Source organism: Erigeron canadensis, chromosome 1 (assembly GCF_010389155.1).
Source record: "Erigeron canadensis isolate Cc75 chromosome 1, C_canadensis_v1, whole genome shotgun sequence".
Classification (NCBI taxonomy): domain Eukaryota; kingdom Viridiplantae; phylum Streptophyta; class Magnoliopsida; order Asterales; family Asteraceae; genus Erigeron; species Erigeron canadensis.
The window spans coordinates 43,696,704-43,712,161 of NC_057761.1; the positions used below are offsets into that span (position 1 = coordinate 43,696,704).

Below are 15,458 nucleotides of genomic sequence, written 5' to 3' on the forward strand. Positions count from 1 at the left end.
TTCTTAAATCATTGAAAATAGAACGTGAAAAAAAATAATCCATAATAATAAAACATCCACCGAAATAACATTGAAAATAATAAGTATAGCAATCAAATTTTTCGGAGATGGTTAGGTGCATATATCCAAAACATACATCCTACTGTTATGTGTATATATACTATGTAATAGTTCATTTGTACTAAGATGAGATAATTTTAAAAATGTTAAAAACTTAAAAAATAATAATATGCAATAAAAATAAGTGATCTTTTGTAAACAAATTGGAAGCAATTTAAAATATCAAAACATAATTTGTCAAGCCCAAAATTAAGAATATAAGATTGGTCCAAAAGAAAATAAAGCGACCCACTAAAAAAAATAAATTGGGCCCAAAGAAATAAAACGGCCCGTTACTATTCTTTACACGCATTTCCCTAACTTTTTTTTTAATATATATATATATATATATATATATTTAATAACAAAAGAATTGAAAAAGGGGAATGCTATATCATGAACAATCTTAACATGCAACGGAGAGAAAACAATGAAACTCAAAACTACTCTTTGTCTATACTCCTTTTATAAAAAAGTTGCCCTTATCCTTTCTTAATTTTAAGAATATAAAATGATACATATACCCTTAATCTTAATACATTTTTATTTTCATTGTATAGAATGTGACTAAAATGTCCTTAAAAAGAATTAAACCTCTATTTCTATCTCACGCAGAAACACATAACAAAAACCTAACTCAAAATTCGCCCCCTCCTCCCCCCTTTCATATCCCACCGCAACCAATCATCACATTTCTGACCACAATGAAATTATTTTTACGTTAATAACCAAACCAATACAGATTATAATTGGTATAGTTTGTTAAATTGTTAATACATCCTCTAAATAATCCTATTAATTTTAACAAAGATCTTAATTGTATATTAAGAAGATTTTCAAAAACTTTCTTTTAACGAGAAATATCATTTCTCATAATAAGATGTAGGGGTGTTCGTGGTTCGGTTTGGTCCGGTTTTGACTAAATCTCAAACCAAACCAGGATTCGCGGTTTCAACTTATTTCAAACCAAACCAGACCAGTGTGTTGTCAAACCGGACCAAACCAAACCATGTAAGCCGGTCCGGTTTGCCGGTTCAACGGTTTCGTGATTTCTTTTTTTTCATTTTTATCCCCAAATAATTTTATGCATATATATTTCGTATATATATTTTTTACTTTCTTTTATTACTCAAATAAATATCACGAACACTATGATCTTAATATTATTAATAAAAACACTAATAAAGTTACAATTATATTGTGTTTTATACTCACAAAATATGAAATATTAAAGGTGATGAAAGACTCGAGTCTTATAATTTTGATCTTTGAGTGGAAAATAGTGGAGTAATGAAGATGAAAAAAATAAAAGGATAAACTAAAAATAGGAAAGAATGAAAGAAAAAGTATATTTATATAATATAAATAAATGTTTATTAGAATATCTTATAATTGTCTATCAATTTTTTTTTTTTATAATATATCTGAACTAAAATATCTGATAATATATTACGCATAATACTAAAATATGCAAGTAGAATATCTTCAGTAAAAGTTGATAAATATGTGAAGTAAATATATTATATATATACATATATATCTTTTGGTCCGGTCCGGTTTTTGACAGTTTACGTTTTGCTCAAACCGTAATCAGACCAAGGAACCCGGTTTTTCAAAAATTAAAACGTCAGACCAGGCTTTAACAACTCAATCCGACCAAACCAATTCAAGGTTTGATCCGATTTTGACGGTTTGATGAACACCCCTAACATGGAAATTCGAAACATTAGATACGCAATAGTAATATTTAATCAATATAATTATTCGATCTCAATAATAATCAATATCACATCAAGATTTGAAAAAGAAAGAAACTATCACCTTAAAAACCTTGCACCTAAAGCCATCCCATCCCCAACCCCAACCCCAACCCCAACCCCCTTCTTTCTTTCACAGTCTTAATCAACACCTTAACTCTGCTTCTCAACAGATTTTTTTTTTTTTTAGCAACAATGGTTATAAAATATCCAATATTTGTTTAGTTTTTCATAGTTTTATGTTTAAATGTTCTTTTGATGAAGCTTCCTGTTTATCTTGGTATGTTTTAAATCCTCATCTTTCTATTTATTGATTTCAAACTTTTTTGTTTTTATCTTTTTGTGTGCAAATGGGTTACTTATATTGGATTTTCATAACACGCAGTAACAATGATATATACAGTTAAAGTTATTTTTAGGGGCTGTTAATGGTTAGCAAAATCCATTTATATTGCTCTTAAAATTTTTGTTTAAAATATATATGATATATATAATTCTTATAACTTGATTACCATTTTGCAACTGGGTTGTTGTCAAGTTCATATTTTTCCCACTCTTTATTCATTTTTAAGACTTTTTTGCAAATGGGCTATTTGTATTTTTTATTGGATTTTATTTGTATTTTTGTTTATTTGTTGTTATAATTTGATCAAGATTTTGCAACTGGGTTGATGTCAAGTTCATATTTTTCATACTCTTTATTGATTTGTAAGACTTTTTTGCAAATGGGTTATTTATAAGTCTGTTTTTTATACGATTTTTAAACTTGACTTAATCTCGATTCGAACTCAGTTAACTCGAGTTTGACTCAATCTGAGCTCAAGCAGCTCAGAGCTGTTTTATTTGATTGGTTAGAAGTTCTGTACATGAGTGATATATGGGTTGGCCGTTGGTGTAAACTTTTTTGTTTTGTTATAGTTGTCATTTACTGGTCAAATCTTCAAATCTGGTGTATACGACTATATCTTGTTTAAAAACAATAAAAAAAGGTGTTATTCAAGATTTTTCTAAATATAAGTATATTAAATGCTACTCATGAGGTTGAATGATTTGATGAGATTTAAATGTGGTTTCAGAAATGTAACTGCTGTAAAATGTTGACTATTTCAGGTTATTTATATTTGAAGAGAAGTCATATTTAGGTGAATGTAAATCATGGAAAATTCCGAAATCGAAGAGACTTTGTTTGCTCTTGGTGAACCAAAGGTATATTTAGGGTTATTCCTTCAATGTAATTTGAGTGATCAAGCATGGTACTCACTCGTTCCTATTCGTATGTATGTATATGTACATTGAAGCGTATGTATGCATCTTTTCCGGTTGTTCTTCTTAGTATATTATGAATCCTATGAGTTGACATTTCATTGATATTCAGTATAATCATTCATATGATAAAAAGAGATTAATGTCATCAATATTCAGAAGTTTTAAACCATACGCCTCAAACAATCATTGGTTGCCAATGCATCTAGATAATAGATTCAACCAACTTGAACTAGTTGTGTTTTGATGATTTCTGATTGTTATTTTCTTTCTCAATATTTATTTCTTGAGCTCCTAAGTTTTGCATTATCCTGATCAAAATGGGAAATTTGCTGCACGGTTTTAGTCTATTAGGATCAGTGGCCCTCTCTTGAATGTCATGTGCCCAAATGATATGTACTCATTTGCCACTAACTGTGATGGATCCCTTTTAGATGAACTGCTTTGTATGTGTTACAAATGTGTTAGATTGTTTGTTTGTTGGACTAATAGCGGTTTTGAACTTTTATTGTAGCTACATGGAGAAATGTGCAAGATACTCTCTTTGATGTATGTCAAAGTGTTGAGTGTTTTTCCTGAGCTAGAAGCTGCTCGTCCGCGAAGTACTTCAGGGATTCAAGCATTATGTTCTTTGCACATAGCATTAGAGAAAACCAAGACAGTTCTTCAACATTGTGCCGAATGTAGCAAAATTTACTTGGTAATGTCTCTATCCTTTTCATGATTGTTACTTCGTACTCAATTGTCCATAAAAAGGGCAATACTCACCGTTTCCGGTTATCGTGAAGTAAATGCACCTTTTTTTCAGTAAGAATTAAAATCCAGATTTACCTATACTCCCATTTACAATCATTACAAGATGGCATCGTTGCAAGATTTTTCGAGTTTAGATTATCTACCTAGTATAATACTGTAGTTCTCACTCGGGGACTAAATATTAGATAATTGTTGCAGTTGTCCCTTGGTTTACAGGTTGTATACTTGCCACATGAAAAGAAGTTATGTCCTTTTTACACAACGCTAGTAAAAGCGAAGATAGAACCCACATGATACAGAATGAAGGAAATGATATAAATGAATGATATCTTGTATTTGCCTGCCTATAAAAGTTATTGGTTGTTTTGTTTTAGCTTCTAATGGACGAGTAACGTTTTTATTCCTTAATGACTTCTGCACATGTTTTTATTGTTTTGCAGGCCATAACAGGTGACTCTGTTGTTTTGAAATTTGAGAAGGCGAGATCAGCTCTTGAAGATGGCCTTAGGAAAGTTGAAGATATAGTTCCACAAACTATAGGCTGTCAGGTATTAAATGCAAACCTTTTGCCATACCTTTTTATTAGTGGTAACAAGATGGATGGGTCAGGCATGCTGATAAGTGGGTCAAAAATGAGTTCGGTTGAAATTGTTAATTTTTGTATGGGCAAAACGGTCGGGTTGGTTGAAGCACTTTTTTGTCCAAGATTTTGTTACTTTCTATTAATAATCATTGGATCGAATATTAATTACAAAATTAAATAGTATTTCAATGATAAGCTGGTATCTTGAATAAACTGATTTAGGAGGTTTTATGCTTTAAAAGTATACTCTGGGTGATTATTTGCCCACTGCCTATATCTATTTTTATTTGTTAGAGATATGCATAACCTGATAGACCCATTCAAAATAAATGGGTTGCAATTCCTTAGCTAAAGCATGAAGTATATTTATCTAACGATGAATTCTCATGTCCCAGATTTCTGATATATTAGGTGAGCTTGTAGGGATAGAGTTTTCACTTGATCCATCAGAGAAGCAAATAGGTGATGAGCTAATCGGGCTGCTTCAACAAGGTAGAAATTTTAGTAACGCTAGTGACAATAACGAATTAGAAACTTTTCATCAAGCTGCGTCTAAGCTCGGGATTACATCTTCACGGGCCGCTCTTCGAGAGAGGCGGGCTCTTAAGAAACTCGTAGAGAAAGCCCGAATAGAAGAAGATAAAAGAAAAGAATCAATCGTAGCCTATCTTTTACATCTCATGAGAAAATACACAAAACTATTTAGAAGTGATTTCTCAGATGATAATGATTCACAGGGCTCGACACCATGTTCACCTACAGTACATGGATCTTTCGAGGGTTACAGTGGGTCTGGGACCCACACCTTTGAAAGGCAACTATCGAAACTTAGCTCTTTTAACTTCAAACCGAACTTCCGTCGGTCTGGGCAAGTCCCTATGCCACCTGAAGAGCTAAGATGCCCAATTTCGTTACAGCTTATGTATGATCCAGTCATAATTGCATCTGGGCAGACATACGAGAGAATCTGCATAGAGAAATGGTTTAGTGACGGGCACAACACATGTCCAAAGAGTCAACAGCAGTTGAGTCATTTAGGTTTGACTCCTAATTATTGTGTCAAGGGTTTGGTTGCGAGTTGGTGTGAACATAACGGGGTTATGGTTCCTGAAGGACCACCTGACTCCCTTGATTTAAATTACTGGCGACTTTCATTGTCAGAAAGTGAATCTGTAAATTCAAAACCCATGGAAAGTATTGGGTCGTTCAAATATAAGGGTATGAAGGTGGCACCTTTACCTTTGGATGAAAGTTATGTTATTGAAGGTGATGAGTCAGAGATTGCAGTTGACCATGAGGGTAATGTACTTGAGGGTTATGATAAATTATTGAAAGTTCTACAGACCGAGGAGAATTTGAGGAAAAAGTGTAGAGTTGTAGAGAAAATTCGGCGTTTGTTAAAAGATGATGAAGAGGCTCGGATTTATATGGGTGCTAATGGCTTTGCTGACGCGCTGTTGCAGTTTTTGGAGGCCAGTTTGCATGAACAAGATGAGTTTTCTCAAGAAAATGGAGCTATGGCTCTCTTCAACCTTGCGGTTAATAACAATAGGTATGTTCTATGATTTTTTGTATCCAACATACAGAAACTGCATGTTTCAGCCCGTTAAGAGTTTTCTTAGTCTTACTTGTCATAGTTTGACTTTTTAAGTCTTTTTCTTTCAAATTTGACCGTTAATATTTTTGTTTGTGTTATATAGATCTTGATATAAAATATACCGATGGATTGAGTTTTAAATGTACTTTTCATTAATATAGCTTTCATCAACTACTATATAATATAAACAAAAATATTTACGGTCAAAGTTAAAAGAAAAAGACTTACAAAGTCAAACTAGGACATTTTAAATGTGACGGTGGCCTGGTGGGAGTGTAAGTTAAGTAAATATGTTCGCGACCACCCAATACGTTATGTTCAACATGAAGAACTATATGTTTCGGCCCCGTTACACGACTGCTCGACAACCCACTTCGTCAATTCAATCTAACGTATACATCCTAAGATCTTGTGGTTGGTATTCGTTTATCGCATATTTTTGCAAGAAACATGATTAAATGCTAACAAACCCTATTATGGTCACGTGTTTTTCTTTCAGAAACAAAGAAATGTTGTTATCAGCTGGAATCCTTTCTCTGATGCTGCAGATGATTAAAGGGACAAAATCAGTAAATGCAGCCATAGCCCTGTACCTAAACCTATCGTGTCTAGATCAAGCCAAACCCATCATAGGTTCGAGCGAGGCGGTCCCATTCTTAATTGAGGTTCTTCGAGGCACTAACGATTCACAATGCAAAAGTGACTCCCTTCATGCTCTCTACCACCTCTCATCCCTCCATTCCAACATCCCGAGACTCATATCATCCGGCATCATAACCGCCCTTCAACCCTTTCTTATCGATCTAGATTCCAACTCATGGACTGAGAAAGCCATAGCCGTGTTAATAAACTTAGCAGTTACTAATTCAGGCAGAGCCGAGATTATAGCAGGTCCAGGTCTTATTAGTGGGCTGTCAATGTTACTTGACATGGGTGAATCAGAGATTCAAGAGCAGGCTGCAGCGTGTTTACTGATTTTGTGCACTGGAAGCGTTAAGTGTAGTGAAATGGTGCTTCAAGAAGGGGTGATACCTTCTCTTGTAGCGATTTCTGTTAACGGGACCATGAGAGGGAAACAAAAAGCACAAAAGCTGTTGATGGTCTTCCGAGAGCAGCGGCAGAGAGATCCACCGGTGGTGGTTCAGGGCAGTGTAGGACAGTGTGAGGGTGGCGATGAGCGGAAGGTGTTAAGTAAGTCCACATCTAGGAGGAAGATGGGAAGAGCTTGGAGTTTTTGGAGGAAGAACAAGAGTTTTTCTGTCTACCAATGTTGAACTCTTGATTCTTATGGATAGAAAGTGTAAATAGGAAAAGTTTCAGTTTTCTTTTTCTTTTTACCATTGGTATTTAGTTTGCAGTTTTTTCCCTCCCTTTTACCACGAAAGGAGATGTACAGTCTTTTTCTAAAAGAATTTTGTCCTTTTCTTTTTTTTATAGATATGGCATCACATTTCTTTTATCTAGTTTTAATCTAGTTTTATACATATGATATCACATTTCTTTTCTCTAGTTACATGAAACGCCCGCAAGTAATTGTGTGTGTGTGGAATTGTGCATATTTGATCTTGAAGTAATTTTGTTTTCTAAATTGACAACTTGAATAAAACAGAAGTAAAATCAAAATATTCAAAGTACTAAATGAACTTAGTGATTAATGAAAACTTATTAAAAAGGATTAAACAGAAATAATCTTTTAACTGTTTAAGCAAAGCTACAATTACATAGGAACAAGGGTCTTCTTCTCATAAGGACGACGATGTGCTTGACAATGCCCTTGGTGACATATGCCAACCCGTTTCAAATAGCTCGAATATTTGATCATCCGACTGAACAATTTCGTTGCTACTAGCTCGTGCCAAGTAAAGAAACTCGCCGTTAGCGTCTTCCATGTTATCATTCTCTTTGTCAAATTCGTCGTTAATCTCTTGTATTGCCTTTTCAAACTCTTTATTGTGACTAAAATAACTTTCGGTCTTTGAGGTATCCATAACATCTTCTTTGTCACATGTCTCGGGTTTTACATTGTCTGGTTTGGCCACATTTTCGTGTTGGAATGAGTTTTCAGGTTCAAATCTATATCCATGACATGTGATATCAATCATGATTTCTTTTTCGTCTTTCTTGAAAACACGGGCAAGAAAAGGTATCCGTTGCATAAACATTGGCACGTCATGGTCAATGAAATCTTCGATTCGTTGCGGTAAAGACTCGGAGGATTTTAGCAAGTTATCAATTTTGTCAAACACACGGGTTGATGATGGGATAAGGGTCTCGATTATATTTTCGATTATCAAAATATGATCATCAAAAAATAATAGGATTGCTAGCCCATGATGTCGCATTCCATACAATATTCTTGCCTTTTTTCCTTTTGGGGTTGTGAAAATGTGCATTCGTTTCAAGACATACTGGAGAATGGATATGAATAATGTTGCAAGAGTGAACAATATGCGACGCCTATGAGGTGTCATTTTAGTGCTGGGTGTTGGCTCTTGGATGATGGCCGAGGGGAAGATGTTGAATGGTAAGAAATGTGTTCGTATAGAAATCGAAACGAGACCCATAAACTTGTTATTTGATGAAATGAAGCCATTGGTGAATGAGATACTTTGTTGTCGATAAACACATCGAGTAACACATGGTTTGTTACATAATTTGATTTGAAAGAGTCTTGAAAATGTCCGAAAATTTGGTACCAATAAACAAGGGAAACTTGGGGTTTGTTACCGATAGAATAGGACAATGTTACAAGGCCGAAAATTAATAAGGGTGTCCTTTCACTTTGTAAATCTTGTAGTTATAGTCGTCTAACTTTTAGAGATCTTGTAACTTTGTTTAACAAGTTATTTCTAACACTTGCATCCCAACAAATTTTACAACACACTTTTTTGTAGATCTTGAAGTAGTCTCTATTCTTGGGTAGAGACATGACTGTCTACATTTCACACGATAATTTTTTTCCTTTACTCTTCATGAGGATAAATGAATAAGGAAGTGAAATGCACACGACAACAGTTAGTCTGTACACGATAGTTGCACGCATTATGTAGTTACACATTATGCTTGGAAGTTGGAACTGTCGTGTATGACTAATTTTTGTAGCGTACATACCATATCCCAAAACGAATATGAACCATATGAAATAAAGGTCAGAAAAGCTGATCCCTATGGAATTTGATTCTCCGATCACTCCACTTTTCAACATTCCAAACACATATTCTTCATCTCTTGAGGTGTCTCAATCTATATAAATAAATGTATATATTATGTCAGTCTTAGCAATTAAGCGAGACTGCTGATATATTGTTTTATTCATGTCAAAAACTAAGAAAGTTTCATTGGGTAGCGATTTTCGTGTAATTAGTATGTCCCGTTCGATTATATACTTATCACTTATGTTCAGGAAAGTTATATATATGTTCAAGTCGAATTAGAAGAAATTTTTATTGTTTGTAAACTGTTTTATGAACTGCAGGTATACGTGGTGACGGAAGATGCTTGTTTCGATCGGTTGTGCACGGTGCTTGTTTGAGATCAGGAAGGCCAGTTCCAAAGGAGAATGTTATTCAGGAACTTGCTGATGATCTCAGAACCAAGGTACTCTTAAATTATTGCTAATTTGCATAAACAGTTTACATAATATGAATCAATATTGAATAATAGATGAGTAGATCAAAAAAAGAAGATTGTCCCCAAAGAAGTGCCCGAAAGAAAACTTAGGATTGTATAGATTAGTTAACAACTAAATATTATTTTTATCCCTTCATAATACATACAGTTTTAGGAATGTATAGTTAATGCCGAATTGAGATGACGTGTTGGTTATTGAAGGTAGAAATGTATAACCTACTTACCTACAGTGAGTAAACTAGTTGGTTATGGAGATGAAACCATTTGGAAAACATCTCGGGCTCAAAGAGGGTTGCCCTGTGACATAGGAATTAGGATGTATAGAATATTGGAGCCCTGTGAGCTGTGACAATGCTTCATTATTTTTCGGAGGATTTGCATTTTAAGGCTGTTAAAGTGTGAAATTGAGTGGTAGTTCCTCTGTTTCTTCGTAAAATATTGTGCCTTGGTTGCATTTTGTTACTAATGGTGTTGCTTTTCATGAATTGTGGTTATAATTTATCTGATAGGTCGTGAACGAGTTGATCAAGAGACGGGCTGAAACTGAGTGGTAAGACTAGTTTTTGGGTAGTGGCCAACGGGCCAGTGTTTTCTTTCTTTGAACCGTTTTGAATAAAAAACATATTAAAACTTGTAATACAATACTTGGTTCAGCATAGCTGATTGAGTACTAACTATATATGTGGAACATCTCTGTGTAATATAACAAGATAGATAAGTCATGTGGATTCGCTGACCAATTGACCGTGGTTTTCCAGGTTTCTTGAAGGTGATTTTGAGGCATATGTCTCACATATGCAGCGGTCACATGTTTGGGGTGGTGAACCAGAACTCCTTATGTCCTCACATGTCCTCAAGTATGTATGCCAAAGTTATCAGCCTAAAATTTCATAAACTTGTTTTGAACCTTTTCTACTTCAGTCATGACATTCATCTTCTTTGGCAGGGTACCTATAACGGTTTATATGACGGACAAGAAGTCCAGTTCTATTAAAGTTGTAGCACAATATGGACGAGAATATGGGAAGGAAAACCCAGTCACTGTTCTTTATCATGCTTACGGACACTATGATCTCTTGAAGAGTCCTCTAACTGGGAATAACAACTAAGTATCGTGTTACACAATATCTTTGTTGAAAGTGTAAAGCGGGCACACAACAGTCTGACAAATGCTTATGTTTTAGGGAAGTTAGGGAATTCAGACTACTTTATAAATGAATTCCGTAGTTCACAGGAATCTGTTACAATAAAACATGAAATTGTGCAAATATGTGTATATTCATGTATTCATTTCACATCGTACAGCAATGAGACCAATATAAACAAGAAATTATAAACAAATACAATCCAGGCAAAATGACATTTATGTTGACTTGTTTAGATAACTAAGATAATCATGGTCCATTATTCAATCTTGTGTCTGTAGCCAGGTGTTGCCCCCTCAAAGGAACTCAAAGCCATGATGATGGATTCATACACTTTAATTCCTTCCAAGAAAACTGCATCCTTCAAAAACTCGTTATGATCGTGGAGTAAGATTGGGGTGTTCCTCATAGGAGAAAAACCAAACGCAGGAATACCAAGATGTCGCAGATATCTAGCATCTGTAGTTGAAGCCAATATCTCTGGTTTTGAGAGTTCCCTGCCACAAGCTTTGAGAGCATCTTTAAAAACGGTCCACCATGGATTTGAATCATTTGGAGATGTCATTAGAGGTCGCCCCATATAATCTCTAAGTGGCCCCTTCTCAATAATGTGATAGCTCATGTTCCGTGTTGCAGGTGCCCATTCATCAGCTATGCGTTTCTTTAGCACATCCGGATCAGCAGTTGGTGGTAACCGAATGTCATAACCTGCTTCTGCCTCGGAAGGTTGCATGTTCATTACAAAGTTCCCGTCTCCGGAAGGAATTCCTGCTTTCATATAAACCAGGTTTGCTGAACAAACCTCAGAGTTTGCCAACACACCGGCCTTAACCAAGTCAAACTGAGTTTCTCTAAACTTGGACACAACCTCGGCACTCTTCATCAGATTCTCCATGGCACTATTATCAAACATCCTTGAACCGTGTCCTGGCATACCAACAGCTTTGATAATAAGATTCAAAGGAGATCTATCTGCATAAAAAACCCGATATTGATCATTAGTCGAAGCCTGCCCCTCATCTAGAAAAAACCCAACGTTGAGTTCTTCAAACTCCTTTGCTTTCACAAACTTAGCCATCCCATCGAACCCACCAATTTCCTCCTCGGGGACATAACAAATATGGATTGTTCGCATTGGTTTGAAGTCGGGGTCTCTTAAAATGATGTTTCTGATGGCTTCTAGGTACTGGATAGCAATGCATTTGTCATCCTGGGCACCACGGGCAAAGATCTTCCCATCGTCAGTTTTGACAGCAGAAAAGGGAGGATGGAACCACTTTGAGGGTTCAGCAGGGACGGAATCAAGGTGGGAGTTAAAGAGTATAGATGGAAGTGATGGATTTAAGCCAGGGAAAGTGACGAGAAGAAGAGGTTTCTGTGGTGTAGTTAGGTAAATGGTTTGGGTTTGGAGGTTAGGAATGGATTTGGCCAAGTCATTGAGAAAGGAAACCGCAGTAGAGTAGTCTGGATTTGGATGGGCTGTGTTTATTCTAAGGTATTGTTGAAAACGAGTGACTGCATCCTCAGGTATTTGTTGCGTTGTTTGTGAGAAGAGTGTTAGAATTATGAGTATGAGGGTCGATCGGATTAAGAAACTTTGGTTGTAATTGATTGTTTGGGCCATAGTGGTTAGAAATAAGATTTCTGGTTTAGAAACCAGAATAATGTAAGATACTAATCCTGCATTTGATAATCGGAAATAATTAGCATTCGACTCAATAAACAGTCGTATTTCGATAACTTAATAAGTCAATTCACCAAATAATTCAGTATCATAGATAAAATAAATATGTTCAAAAATCAAACAGAATCCTGAGTATGATCGAATTAAAATGTGTTCTGTTTTTAATCAACAAAAATCTATAAGATTATAGGCTTATAGCACAAAGCACAAATTTTGTACCTATACTTACAACTGCTATCATGTCATTTTTTACGGTTCATGTTGCTGTTTCACACTGTTCTTTGGGAATTTCACACTGTTCATTGGGAGTGTTTAAGTGTGTTTGTAATGTATTTTCACCCCTTCCATAAAAAACAAACAATTAATCTAATAAAACCTATAAGTATAGGGTCTGAGCATTGTTATATCATCCTACAATTTTATGTATACTTTTAAGTATAGGGTCGTTGACACTCATTTCTCTTACTTAATTTCATGTTTTCATTTTGACATCTTTTGTAGTAGTGGCTTAATCTTTTACAAACGATCTCCAAGCTCACCTAGTGGTAAGTTGTCCTAACGTCTTATATCTGTTTTTGTTTTTTTTTTTTTAACAGCAAAATGTATTACGAGTATAACTTATAAGAGATACAAGCTCGAACCTTACGTTATCTAATCTTTTATACGTTGTGAGAAGTTATAAAACACATGATACCCTCATATAAGCCTACATTTCTAATTTCTAAAGATAAGCCAAAACCAATATAAGCCTAGAAATACTTAACCTTTCAACAAAAAATAAACCTACAATAAGCTTGGAAACAATAAGTAGAAATAATAACGGACCAGTGGATTTGCTGTTGACGATGGTGGCTAGTCGCTGGAGACAGAGAGGAGCGTGGAATTGTTGTTATTGGAGTTCGGATAGATTATTACTTCATTTTTACTCGATGATGTAGCGCGTCAAATTCCTTAAGATTTTGTTTGTGGAAAAATACTTTTAATTTATTTCTCAGGGAAAAAAAATAAAATGAAATATAATTTAATCTTTGTGTTCCTAAAGTGATATTGATATAGATTTCAGTACCATTTAGTATGGTTGTAAGTAATGTACCGAAAAACTGGTCTGAACCGCGTGATCCGAAACTAAAAAAATTGAAACCCGAAAAAATCGAAAACAAAAAAACCGACGTGTAACGGTTTTCAATATTCGTTACCCGCAATTAACGAACCGAACCGAATTTTGATATATGTCTACATATAATCGTATATATGTATATTTATATATATATGTATTTTCTTTTTCTTTTTAAACGACATTCTATTCTATTTCTACTCCTAAATTACACGTATGCCTGGAAAACAGGACTCTTGAAAAACCCCTATTAATCCACCTTCACAAATGTGAGAAGTGAGACACGAATAAATACATCATTTACATATTTATTTAGCTAACTTTTTGTATTTGTTGCCTAAAATATTAACAATTTTACTAACTTTCTTTCGGAATTTATGATTAATTTTGGATATTCTAAGTAATTTTGTTATATATATACTCTTTTTAATAAAAAGTTGTTAACTTTGTTTAAAATATTTATCAAAAATATTAGTGATATCATATAGAAGATATTTTGAGTAGTAAATTATAATACTCTTATATAGAAGCTTGCATTGCATAAATATAACGTTAGAAAAAAGTAATTCAAAATTATATGTACAGTAATTTGTATTTATTTATAGAACAAAATATCAATGTAGTTAAATTACTATTTTACATAGAAAAATTATCTAATACAATGTAAATTGACTATTATAATTGAAAATTTAAACTTTATATTAGCAAAACTTTAATTAATGGTTAACCGAAAATAAAACCGAAATTAATTGATTTTTTTGGGTAACCGATTTACGGGTAACTGAAATTAACGGTTCAAAATTTCTAACTAACCGAACCGAACCAAAACCCGAAAAACGATTGGAAATTTTTAGTTAACCGAACTGAACCGAACGTTTGCAGCCCTACCATTTAGCACCTGTTGTTTTGTAATTATTACGATCATGGTATTCGCGTAATGCGGCAACGGTGGTGGAGAAGGTGGTCTAGTGGCGTCGGTGATGATACTATTGGTGGTGGTGACAGTGTCAAATGATGTAGATTGATATAATTGTGATAGTGAAAATTTTTAGAAAATAAACGCTTAAAGTGTTAATTATTAAAATAAAGGTTTAGAGTATTAATTAATTCATTAAGGGCAAATTTGACATTTTATAAAAACTCTTTCCATAGTGGGTGTTTATTAAGGGTAATTTAGTAATTTCGTATATAACTACTGTGTAACTATTTCTAAAAATTGGGGCGTGATAATTTTTATAAAGAAGTATACATATAAATATGAGTGACTTGATAAAATGATCGAGTAAATAAATAATGGGATATATTTTTTTTTATATAAATAAACAGTGTTGTCGTGTTGATATACATTAATCGATACAATTTATTAACTTTTAATCAAACATTATTTCAATATAGTATCACTAGTGTAGCCTGAACCCCGATACCCAACTTGATTGGAGAGACTTCATTTAATCCAGAAAGAGTTGTTAATAATAGTTTTATGTTAAAATAAATAAATATTGAACATAGACTTGCCATGGTAAGAAAGAAGGAGGAAAAGGCACACTTAAAAAGCGCAGTACAATAATTTTATGCAGCATGAGTTTTAAATGTAAAGTAGATACTTCCCACAATCCCATCAATTTCTACCTAAATCTATTTGATTTATGCACATAAGTATATCTATACTATTAAAAAATAGAACTTTATTTTTAGTAGTGTTAAAAAATATGTAATATTTTTATGTAGCACCTTTTTAAATTTTAACATATGACTTTATCAATTATTTATTTTTAAAAATATCTCAATTAACCATTCGCATACGCTCGACGTCATCTTCACCATCAATAA

The 15,458-nt window shown here is 33.9% G+C and overlaps 3 protein-coding genes across 3 annotated transcripts; 2 read left to right on the top strand and 1 right to left on the bottom strand.

Annotated features, from left to right (window-relative positions):
- Positions 1-1,986: 1,986 nt before the first annotated feature.
- On the top strand, positions 1,987-7,489 carry LOC122607877 (U-box domain-containing protein 45-like). The gene is made up of 6 exons (XM_043780949.1): positions 1,987-2,136; positions 2,967-3,062; positions 3,634-3,819; positions 4,316-4,423; positions 4,854-6,010; positions 6,555-7,489. Exons 2-6 carry the CDS (start codon positions 3,012-3,014, stop codon positions 7,327-7,329), a joined length of 2,277 nt encoding a protein of 758 aa, XP_043636884.1. The 5' UTR covers positions 1,987-2,136; positions 2,967-3,011; the 3' UTR covers positions 7,330-7,489.
- A 1,823-nt stretch (positions 7,490-9,312) lies between these two features.
- On the top strand, positions 9,313-10,953 carry LOC122609509 (OVARIAN TUMOR DOMAIN-containing deubiquitinating enzyme 4-like). Its single transcript, XM_043782552.1, has 5 exons — positions 9,313-9,418; positions 9,531-9,652; positions 10,195-10,235; positions 10,444-10,542; positions 10,632-10,953. Exons 1-5 carry the CDS (start codon positions 9,370-9,372, stop codon positions 10,792-10,794), a joined length of 474 nt encoding a protein of 157 aa, XP_043638487.1. The 5' UTR covers positions 9,313-9,369; the 3' UTR covers positions 10,795-10,953.
- On the bottom strand, positions 10,945-13,533 carry LOC122609499 (aminoacylase-1-like). Its single transcript, XM_043782541.1, has 2 exons — positions 13,340-13,533; positions 10,945-12,510 (listed from the first exon to the last, which is right to left on the bottom strand). Exon 2 carries the CDS (start codon positions 12,452-12,454, stop codon positions 11,090-11,092), a length of 1,365 nt encoding a protein of 454 aa, XP_043638476.1. The 5' UTR covers positions 12,455-12,510; positions 13,340-13,533; the 3' UTR covers positions 10,945-11,089.
- Positions 13,534-15,458: the final 1,925 nt, after the last annotated feature.

Bases quoted from the DNA above. Each gene is read 5' to 3' on its own strand.
- LOC122607877 (XM_043780949.1), top strand. From the start codon at position 3,012: ATGGAAAATTCCGAAATCGAAGAGACTTTGTTTGCTCTTGGTGAACCA. The intron at 4,424-4,853 runs GTATTAAATGCA...CTCATGTCCCAG, and splicing joins CACAAACTATAGGCTGTCAG to ATTTCTGATATATTAGGTGA. The intron at 6,011-6,554 runs GTATGTTCTATG...TTTTTCTTTCAG, and splicing joins CTTGCGGTTAATAACAATAG to AAACAAAGAAATGTTGTTAT.
- LOC122609509 (XM_043782552.1), top strand. From the start codon at position 9,370: ATGTCAAAAACTAAGAAAGTTTCATTGGGTAGCGATTTTCGTGTAATT. The intron at 9,653-10,194 runs GTACTCTTAAAT...TTTATCTGATAG, and splicing joins CTGATGATCTCAGAACCAAG to GTCGTGAACGAGTTGATCAA. The intron at 10,543-10,631 runs GTATGTATGCCA...CTTCTTTGGCAG, and splicing joins ATGTCCTCACATGTCCTCAA to GGTACCTATAACGGTTTATA.
- LOC122609499 (XM_043782541.1), bottom strand. From the start codon at position 12,454: ATGGCCCAAACAATCAATTACAACCAAAGTTTCTTAATCCGATCGACC.